General features: G+C 42.3%; 1 protein-coding gene across 2 annotated transcripts in view; it reads left to right on the plus strand.

Annotated features, from left to right (window-relative positions):
* The window catches only part of TACC3 (transforming acidic coiled-coil containing protein 3), a 31962-nt gene that overhangs the window by 15665 nt on the left and 5287 nt on the right, over positions 1–11010 (plus strand). For both annotated transcript variants that reach the window (XM_019526493.1, XM_019526494.1), the window contains 9 exons: positions 121–782; positions 2531–2609; positions 3169–3358; positions 4876–4928; positions 5708–5835; positions 5931–6045; positions 7122–7277; positions 8187–8263; positions 8349–8392. In XM_019526493.1, the coding sequence (XP_019382038.1) occupies positions 121–782; positions 2531–2609; positions 3169–3358; positions 4876–4928; positions 5708–5835; positions 5931–6045; positions 7122–7277; positions 8187–8263; positions 8349–8392 (1504 nt within the window). The remainder of the gene's footprint in view (positions 1–120; positions 783–2530; positions 2610–3168; positions 3359–4875; positions 4929–5707; positions 5836–5930; positions 6046–7121; positions 7278–8186; positions 8264–8348; positions 8393–11010) is intronic.

The following is an 11010-nucleotide window of genomic DNA, read 5'->3' on the forward strand; positions in this document are numbered from 1 at the left end:
GATGCAGTTTTTACTTCCTCGCTAACTGCTTCTGTGCCAGAGCCTTCAAGGCTAAATGAAGACACTACAAGCTGTATGGAAAAAGAGACAATTTCTCTGGTGTTGGGTAATGAGCCTAAGGTGATTCCTTATGACTCTGAGCTGGATACAAAGCCTGCTTCTAGTGAAAACAGCCAGACTGATCCTTCTGAGACACTGACGCAGCTAAAAAATATTCTACCACCTGCAGAAGTGTCCTACAACTTTGATCCAAACAGCACTGACATAATAAATCCTTTAAAAACTGGGAGTTCAGAGCTTCAGAATTCTCCAGCAGCAGGAGCAATTTCAGCAAAAGAATCAAAACCTGTGGAAGAACCTAGTGTTGGCAAGGCAGAATCCATCAAATTGGAATTTGATTTTGATAATGTGGTTAGTAAAAAGCCACCTCCTAAGAAACTGGGGAAGAAATCTGGAATTAAACCTCCTCTCAAAAAAGTGGTGGGAATTAAAGGAAAAACATCAAAAAGCTGTGAAGCAAAAAGCCAAAGTAAAACAGAAGAGGAAATTCTGGTTCCCAAAGCATCTTATACCTTTGACTGGGACAAGCTAGATGATCCCAACTTTAACCCTTTTGGAGGCGGTTCCAAAGTGTGTGGCTCACCCAAGTGCCCCAGCACAGAAAAAGCTAACCTGCCAGAGGAAGAAGATCATGCCTTTCCTGAAAGAGAACTTCCTCCTGCAGAGCAGGATGACAGATCAGGTGATAACAAGACAGCTGAGAAAAATGGGTCTGGAAGTCAGTAAGTAAATCTACATACTTGAACTCTATAGAGCTGTCTCACGCCCTCTTTTTTGGTGGGCAGGTGACTTTTTTAATATATCAATTTAGTGTCCTAGGCAAGTAGCTAGTAGCTGACATATAATCCCTTGCTTTCACACCTGGTGCTGCTCTGAGGGTTGGTATCAATCTGCAGGTTCCTAAATTGCTAGACTTGACATCTTGACTCTTCTTCGCCATCAGTCAACTAAGAGAAAGGCAAAGGAGAAGGGAAGACGATAGACAAGTGTCTCTGTTTGTTTTCCTTTTCCCACTGCCTCTACTCCTCTGAAATAAAGCATAAAGGGAAATGAAACAGATACTTATTACTTTCATCTCAACAGCAGGTTCTGAAGCTTAGTGGGTATTCACTAAATAGTGGCTGGTTTCTGCATTTTGTTATTAATGGATGGCTTTTCTGTTGTACAGTCCTAGGAGGAAAAATCCTCAGTTGTCTCTTGTAACTAACTTCCCTTTCTAGGGATACAAGACAAGTGCTAGCTTTGGGGGGGGGGGGGCAATTTAAGACCCTCTACAGCAACATTCTCTAAGTGTTACTGTCTTGCAGCTTACAAACTGGGCAATGGATATGCTGCACATATGTTTTGCTTTCAAGTTGTCCCATCAACTTTTGCTTTAACTCTTTAAAATTTCCTTTGCCACAATAACATCAGGGGAATATGCCTGCAAGCAATGGGTTGGGAGCCACTGAACTATGTGTAGGCCCCACAAATTTTGGTTCTGAATACTTCTGTCAGGATAAATGTTCTCCATAGATCTAGAATCACACAATAAGGAGATGCAAGCTTTTCTCTGCCCCAGTTCATTTTAGGGTGGAAGAACAGTTTTAATTACTCAAATGCCAGCAGCTTTACTGCTGGACACATTGGCTGCTTGTCCAGTGTAGAATCTCTTTCTGGATATATTCATTTGACAGAAATACATTTGCTATCCTGGGCTCAATCCTCCAGGGATTTCTTAACTCTTCAGTTGATCAATTCATATCACCATCAAACACCTCCTATAAGGAGGCTTTAGGGACTGTTTTTATAATATAGTCCAATGTTAGTAGCCAAGTTTTCCAATTTGTGGAGTGGTGAAGAGAGGGCATGGGGGGGGTAGAAAAGTTCTCATAAGGGTTCAGTTGCTGGGGAGGAATCGAATATACTGAACTGCTGAGGAAAGTGGAATGGTAGGCCATTCTATGGTGCCTTTATGTATTTCAGATTTGGCAGAAAGGATTGGAGGTATAAATTTACTGTGTCTTAACTGCAGACCATATTTTAAACATCAAGTTTTTCATTTGACCAGGGTAATGTTGTTTCATAGATTTCATAGACATTTGGGCTGGAAGGGACCCTGGAGGATTGAGTCCAGCCCCCCAACCCAGGGGCAGGAAGTCAGCAGGGATCGTAGGATCTCAGCAAGATAAGCATCCAAATGTGTTTTGAAGGCGTTCAGAGTGGGTGCTTGAACCGCCTCAGGTGGCAGTCTGTTCCAGACCTTGGGGGCTCGGACAGTGAAGAAGTTCTTTCTTATGTCCAGCCTGAACCGGTCACAGTGGAGTTTGTGACCGTTCGATCTTGTCGTCCCTTGTGGGGCTCTGGTGTTAGTGATGGCCTAGTGCAGTCTCAGACAAGGTTTCTGTGCTGAAGTGATACCTGGGGCTATGCAAATCCTATATGTGAGTGAGTCGGCTGTGGTTGATTTTATCCACCTGTCTGTCTTTAGGGAAGCTATTAAGCAAATTATAGCTGAAGACAAGCCTATGGTTCAAGCAGAAGTAGAGTCCTCAGGAGAACTAGCTGTGGTAATGTATAAACTCAAGATTAGCCAGATCTTGGTTAAAACTGTATGCTGTTAAATAGAAAACTGCTCTGTTTTTCAGTGAAATTCTTATTCCCCTTCCTCTCCTCCTTCCTCCCCGATATGATATGATATGCTATATGCATGCTATATAGTTTCCACAGGCTGAGATTTCAGAAGCCTAGACGCTTGTTTTTCCTGAAATACAATGAACAGTCTCTTCTTTGAAAAGAGGGATTGGACTCTCTAATTGTACTACATTGTGAATAAAGTGACCAAACTGATGTTGTGGAACATCTCTTCAGCCAGGAGTATAAAGTATACAGCCCTGAAAATTTTAGATTGAGGACGGGATCTTGGATATGTCATTCTTATCTGTAATGAGGATTTACATATACTGTGTTGAACTGCATCCTGGGGCCACTAGAAGTCTTTTGTCCCGATGGACTCTGGGGTCTATTTTGGTAACAAACCAACCTGACCAGTACTTCTGTGCTTAAGGGTGATTATGGAGCACTCAGAGGGACATTAGATCTAAAAAGTCTCTCCCCCTCTTCCTGAAGGAAAAAACAAGTACAAGCCCGCTGAATAGCTCACCAGTTGATGTCCCTGCTGCTTTAACTGGTAGTGGAAAATCCTTGGTAGTTGATGAAGAACTTGAACCCAGTGGCAAGACAACTGAAATAGCAGTAGACTTAAATGATCAGACTGCTGGCCCTGAAGCTGAAGAGTACTTCAGACCTTCTTCAGAAGGTAAGAGCAGTTTCTCCTTAATTGCTGAGACAAACTTAGAGGCATGTTTTCATTTATTACAGGAACATATTTGGTTACTAATTTTAATTCTCTACATCTTATCCTGTTTGTTTTTTAAAGTGACACTCCTCTAAATTCAAACACATGACCTAACAGAGATATTTACAGGGAGGAAAAAGTGCTCTCGAACTGTACTGTACATTGGAAAACCTGCTTCGTGGTCTGTTTCCATGAACAGTTAATAAGGTTCCTTCATTCACTTGTACCACACAGTAGCTTTCTTTGCTTTTTTTAAAAAGGTTGTCGTGGCAGCTGGGGTAGGGCGGAGGCAAATGACTATAAAGCCACAGTAATTACATGGTGGGTACTAGAAGAAGGGGAAGTACCCAAAACTAGTTTGTTTTTGGAAACGATTGGATTTGAAGCCAACAGTGTCTTCAAACAGCAATTCCACAAGTCCTTCCTAACTTCTAGCCCTTTTGCTTCTACTCTTTTCAACACTGTCCATTAACCGAAACAAAATGTCCATAGAACAGTTTCTTAAAAGGGCTCTGTGGAGGCTTCTAAAAGCTGTGCTCAAGAAACGAGAAGCACAGTGCGCACGTCTTTTCAGTATGGTACAGACAGGGAAGATGGCTCACTTTTAATTTAGGTCCCTGATCTCAACAGTGACCCTGCATTGATGTAGACTTAACTTAAATAACCAGAAATAAATTTAGATACAGTCCAAGCAATACCATCTGTGGAGTGAAAATCCTTTTTTTTCTTCTTCAAATGGGTTTCATTGGCAGGTTGCAGCATTAGAAAAGCACGTGTGTTCACATTCAATTAATAAAAGCACTTAATAGTATTCTTAGGGCTATTCAAATGCAGACATACAGCTACAGTGATGCAGATGCAGTTTTTCTGCCCTTTCTTATTAAATACAGTCTGGGTATGGGATTGCAATTTGAAAAAATATACTGCGTAGTGCTCAAAAGATCACGTTTAGTTGCAGTCTAGATGACTGCCTGTTACTTTTTTTTGTAAGTGTGACCAAATGAGCTTACTTTTTTCTGTCACTAAAACATCTTAATATCAAAGTGAAGCTGGTATATTGGAAAATGACTACGCTAAGTTGACGTAGTATCTGGCTGCTTATCATTTAACTTCCGACCCTAGAAACTGTGAAACTGTCAATTTGCAATGTGCTAAAAATAACGTTTGTACAAGAGCAGTGTCCACTTGAGCATGCTTCACAGCTTAAAGTAGGCTAACTAATTTTTCAAATGAACATAAAAGTTCTTGAATAACTACATGTATTTGACAGTAGAGAGAGGTTTTTTTTCCCCCATCCAGGCTGAAATTCAGTTGTCTTCTGCTACAACTTAACCTCTTTAACAGGAACCGATGGACAGGGATTTTATCATTGTTTCCTTTTGGTGTAATTTCTGAAGCTTTGTTGATGGTGTGCATAACAACAGTACTGCAATGTTTATATCTTCACTGTATTAGTAATTTCCTTTTTAACTTCCTAGTTTTAGGAGCAAGCATAGAAATAGACTACCTGGAACAGTTTGGAACTTCTTCTGTAAGTATGGTGCTTAAACTGTTCGGCTTCCTGAGTTGGGAGGGAGGGACAGGGAGAGAATAATAAGGTCTGTCAAACCTAAGATGTCTTGCAAATGTTTCAGGTTTCAATTGTCTTAGTTTTAGGTGCTATTCTAACAATTTGTCTGGTTTCTTGGTCTGTCCCTTGATATACGCAGGGCTTTGGAACATCTCTTGTAAGCTAGGCCTTCCACATTACTAGACTCGGTCTGCCTGAAACAAGGAGTACTCGTCTGCCTCATTCCCCATGCAAAGTCCAGTGGCTACAGGCTGGAGATGACCATTCACTAGCAGTGATGAGATGGACAAATGTCCGTTTTAATGCATATTTGCCAGGGGCACCTTATTCCTGAAAAAAATTGTCAGTGTGTTTTGGGCAAATTTCAATAAAGCAAAACTTCCTGTGAACTGGAAACCCTACTCTGTAGGCAAACTCCAGAGAACCCTTTTCTTACTATGCTACAAATTTGAATCTGATCCAGCCAGTAGTAGACATGAACGTACCATCTAATGGCTATGTTGAGGCAGTGGGTTAAGATGAGTCCTGGTAATCCTACCATGATGGCTGTCATTGTTGGCAGTTAGTTAAGGCTGAAGTTGACACATGAATGGAAATAAAACTAACTTTTCCATTTCATGTTGCTGTTGCAGACCAGTGATAAGGTGGTAGCAGAACATTTGTGTAAGGTTGCTCTTACACAAGAGAGCAGAGGGTTTTGAGTTCTGTGGTGGCTGACCTATCTCACTATTTCTTTGCAGTTCAAAGAGTCTGCTTTGAGGAAACAGTCACTGTATTTGAAATTTGACCCCCTGCTAAGAGACAGCCCCAAAAAGCTGGTTCCTGGTACCAATGAAACAAACCTAATAAATGCACCACTTCAGAGTGGGTATGTATAGACTAAACCAAAGTAAATTGCCTAAACTCTGTTCTGAGTTTTCTGTTGCCTCTTTTTTTTTTTAATTGTCTGTCTACTTGTTTCAGGCCTCTTGTTGAACTAAGTGAACTTTCTGGGGAAACCATAACACCTTTAATTGAATCTTTTCAAAATGAAGAGAAACCTAAAGGACTGGATCTTCTGGGAACTTTCACAGCTCCAGTAAGAACATCTGAAGTGTTTGAAGCTGCTTGTTTGGGTTTCTGGAGGGACATCTGCAATGGGAGAATTAGGCAGAGTTTATCAACCTCTTGTCCATTCTGCATTTTTGAACTGCCATGGGTCAGAGTATTTCCAACTGTAATACCAGCACCTTCAAACCAGATGTGCGTGGGTACAGTTGGTAGATCGTGAGACTAACAGACTAGTAGTGTCAAGAGATGTCAGACAGCTTAGTACACTTCTGCCTCTGAGCTGTAAAACTACAGAAACCTATTCAGTCTTTAGGTATTGATTCCTTTTACAAATGTCCATAAGAATCTAGGAGTGTGAATCTCTGCATGGTCTTCAAATGAAAGTAGTATGCTTACAAACAACAAGCAATCATACCTGGAATGCTGCTTCAATATTTGGTAATCAAGTCATTAACATTTAGGTGCAGCATTAAGTGAATGTAATTGTCGATGTCAAAACAGTTCAAAGGAAGCCTTATTTAGAGACATTGCGATGTTAGATGGTGGTATTGTTAGACTGCCGCTTCTGTATGATGAACAGCTTCAGCTGTGGCAAATACAATCACATGCTCAATATCTGTTTTCCACCCCGTTTGGAATCCTATTGCAAACCGGCATAGTTTTCAATTTACATATTGTCTTTCAGACCCTAAAGGTAGCATAGGTCCCCATTTTAGTAGTAACTTTTTTGGGGGGGGAGGGGCAGAACCGCTACTTCTAAAATAAAGTCCATATTATCTGTGCCAAATGCTACCTTTTATATTTAATCACCTTTGTAAGATTTCAGATTGGTGTACACCTCTTTTGTCTTTGCACTGTATTCAATTTGCCACGGGTAGCTGCTGTGTGTGACTAGATGAAGACCAAGATGCAGCATATTTTACCATAGCAGTTTTACAACATAATTGCTAGACTAGAAAAATGATTAACCAAGTTGGACAAATACATTTTTCTTTTTTCTTTTGAAATTACTTTTAAGTTAAGTTGGTATCTTTAAAAATCTGAATGACCTATAGGAAGTAGCTGTATTAATCACTTAAACTCTTTTTTGCTGTCTTTATGCAGGATACAGTTCTTCTAACTCTGGATATCCCAGACAGTAATGTTTCGCAACTTGCTCCTTTTGCTGCACCTGCAAACACTCCAATTGATGCTATTATAGATGTGCTGAAATATAGCCAAAAAGACCTGGATGCAGCGGTTGAAGTGGTTAAACAAGAGGTATGACATTCTTAAATAGGGAATAAGCATTTAAGGGTACCACAGCTCTCTGTTACAGAGAATAAAACCCTATTCCACTTAAGCTCTGAAGAAGAGTAGATCCACTCCCAATACCTGAGCACTTACTTTTGGAACACATTTAATTATTTGATGACTTGTGAGAGAACTTGTTGGTTAACTCTAATTTAAAAGGAGAATTTTAATAAACAAGAACTTGTCACACCTCTCTTGCCTCCTAAATGTTCTCTACTCAGTCACTGTTTAGCTGCACACACTAGCCAAGATCTGTATCTGATACAGGCCAGCTGCCTACAAAGACATGCTTACACACTTTGTTGTGTAAAAGAAACTCTCAGGTCTAAATTTTTTTACTGTCTTTCCTGTTCATTGGATTCTCCCCTGGCTCTTGTAATGACAGTGAGTGAGTGCATCTGGACTTTCTCTGCCCTTCATTGACACGCTACCTATTTTTGGCTACCTCCTCCCCATATTATGTGCTTCATGAGGATCTTGCTCCACCATCATCTTCTGATATGGGGCAAGGAACAATGACCTGACATAAGAAAGATCTAGGCTATATACTCAGGAAATGCTTCCATGTAAAGATTGCTTAGAAGTGGAACAAGTAAGAGTGAATGTGCTTCTGGCAAATCCTGTGGTCACACTAGGTTGGGTAAAACAGCCCTGTGTTTTTTTTTTACAGCTAGGCCAGATGGTTTCTTTCCAAAAACTTGGTAAAGTTTTTGCCCTTTTGAGGAAGCCTAGTCCTGGTGGTCTCAAAGGGACCAAGTCATTCTGATAAACATTGCCTTCTGTCAAGATCCGTCAATTTTCTCTCTCATTTCTGTTTCAAAGGTCTTATGTTTGTATTGATTCCTGTAAAAGAAACCAAAGACTGTTTTATTTTAGGTTCTCGATAAGCAGATGGAAATTCTCGAGTGGAAGAAGAAACACAATATACTCCACTTGGAATACCTAGAAATGGGGTAAGTGCCTGCTAATAGTCCAGCTTGGTTTATTTCCTTCAGTTGAATTTTTTTTCTCATTTTATTCTCAACATTCTTTTTTTAGAAAAATTGTTGCAGAGTTTGAAGGCACAATAACTCAAATGCTGGGTAAGTATACTTCTTACCTATCATTGACAGAGAGAGGCCCTGGTTTCTACATAAGGGACACCATTAAGTACATATTTTTAGGTGTTTGTTTTTAAGTTATAAGGTTTCCTTATTGTAAGCTACCCTGAGCTTTTTTTGGGATAGGTGGTGTATAAATTGAATAAAAGCTAATATTTACTCAAATATAAGATGAGTTCCCCACCACATTCATTATTTGGGGAAGGAAGGGGAGGGACCTTTGTTTTAGAGTCAAATATTGGGGAAGGGAGGGGAGCAGCAGGTGACTGTTGTGGCTTTCCCTGTGCTACCTCTGTCCTCTATGCCTGCCATGCATTGCTCTGTCGGGTCTAATTGACCTTGTATGCACTGAGGCAGAATTTAAGCTTCAAACTTCTATTTAAGTGAAAAAATGCTATTTTAATCAGCCATGCCACAAAACTGATTCAGTGATTATTATCTGTCTTGAAAATAAGGTTCAACACCTCCCACTCCCATTTAGATATGTTTCAAGGTGGCCCATCTGGATTGTTTTTGAGCGTGCCCCATATATCGGTTTCCAGTTCCTTAGGCAGGAACAGGCCATGTTTAGTGGCTGATGTCCACATTCATCTAGCCGACAAATGCATGAGCCTCAATACAAAATGGTGGTGGGGATTCCCAACTTTTCTCCAGTGCCTTAGTGGTAGGAGTCCTTCTAGGAGGCCATGTTTTTTAGAGCTGCTTCTGCCTGATGTAATTCAAACTCATTTCTCCGAAGAGTGCCCTCATGTTGAAACTGGCCAGCCGAGTGTTAATTCATGGGGTCAGTAGGAGAGCAGGCAAGCATGGCAACATCCTTATTTGGATAAACTGAATTTAAAAAAAAAACACAAAAACTCTAAAGCATTAATAGTCCAGGGATCCAGCAAGCAGCAGTGTGACATTGTAGCCCAGTTGAGGCCTTCTGGGAGAGGAGACTCCTGGGTTCTTGTCCGTGCTGCCAGGACAGCTAACACTTACTGCTACTGGCAGGGTAGCATCCTGAGTGATCTGGATCTTGACGTGAAGGAAGCAACCTCCTTCACAGTCCTGATTTGTCCACTGAAACTGAGGTATAGTGTCTGCTGCTGGCCAGCTGAAGTACAAGGTGCTCTAGGTTCTGTTGCAAGGCTCCCAGGTCTCCCTGCTTGCTCTATAATAAACTTGATGGCCTAATCCTGTCTGTTGTAATAATTTGCTGGAGGCAAGGCACCAAAATTTTAGTGGTGCTTTAAATTCCTATTAGGATCGGACCTTAAATTCTTAAGAAAGACATGTTGCAAAGCTGATAGTCCTATAGTAGCTGTGTTTCCTGCTCCTTTAAAGGGAAGCTTAACAATGTGGCATAGTATTCGGGTAAGCATTTCAAAACAGTTATTTCTGGAGTGTGCCAATATGGGGTGCTGTGAGATCCCATTTAAGGGTGCTGTGCATCATTAACACTGTTGGGTGTGCAACCACCTACACATAGTTCACAAGATAAACCCAGAGATTTCAAACCAGAATCCATAATGTGAAAATGGTTCTGACCTATTGTGGTCTTCTGGAGTTCTTTGTAACAGAACCATTGCTCTATTTTTTTGTAGTTAAAAAAAAAAACAACAACAACAACAACAAACAAATTAATGAAAGCTAAAACTTGGTGTTTTCCAAGGGTTGTTTTGAGCTAAGTCTAACATGCAATGCTTTGAGCCTAAACAGGTTAGCCACTGTTTCAAAACCTTATTTAGAATGTACTTCATTGAGGTATGCTGATATATCAGTCCATCTGGTATTAGCACAAATAAAAGGAAAACTGACGTTATCGGCCATCAGCTTTTTTGGGCTGATAATGGCATCGATAAATGTTACGTGCATGTGCACAGCTGCAGCAAGCACATGGTGGGAATGCAGCCCGGCAGCTTGGAGGGCAGCCCCCTGCTGGGGCTGTGTAGGGGGAGGGAAAGGGTGTGTGTGTGTGGGGGGGGTGCAGATCAAGGCCCCCACGGTGAAGGTAGGAGTGGGGCAGGAGCAGGCACCTGCCCCACTGGGGTGGGACAGTGTTCAGGATGGAGCTGCAGGTGGCTCATCCAGGAAGCAGGGGTGAGAGGACTGCCGCTGCTGTGCACACCCCTGGGGGAGGCATGAGGGGCATGTGCCCCCTGGATTTGTGTGTGGGTGAGGGGTCGGAGGCTGTGTCAGCCTCTTCCCAGCAGGAGTGCTGGCCTGGGTCTGCGCTTGGGAGGGGAGGGGTGGGCAGCAGCGGTGCTGGGAGTGGGGCTACAGGGTGGCTGCAGGCCCCCTGTAGTGGTGGCACTGGGACGGCTGCAATTTTCCCAGTGTTGCCGCTGCCCACTCCACCCCTGCGTGCCCCAAACACAGCCCCAGACCACCCCCTCCACTGAGAAGAGGCTGCAGTGCACAAATCCAGGGGGCACGTACCCACTCGTGCCTCCCTGAGGGTGTGCACAGCAGTGGGAGCCTCCTTCCCTGCCCCCTGGATGAGCCACCCGTGGCTTCATCGAACACCATGATCCTCCCTGGCTGGGCAGTGCCTGCTCCAGCCCCACTGCCTCCCTTACTACAGGGGCTTTGATCTGCCTCCCCGCACCCCCCCCCCC

Source organism: Gavialis gangeticus, unplaced genomic scaffold, assembly GCF_001723915.1.
Source record: "Gavialis gangeticus isolate Ggan-Ray unplaced genomic scaffold, GavGan_comp1, whole genome shotgun sequence".
NCBI classification, from domain to species: domain Eukaryota; kingdom Metazoa; phylum Chordata; order Crocodylia; family Gavialidae; genus Gavialis; species Gavialis gangeticus.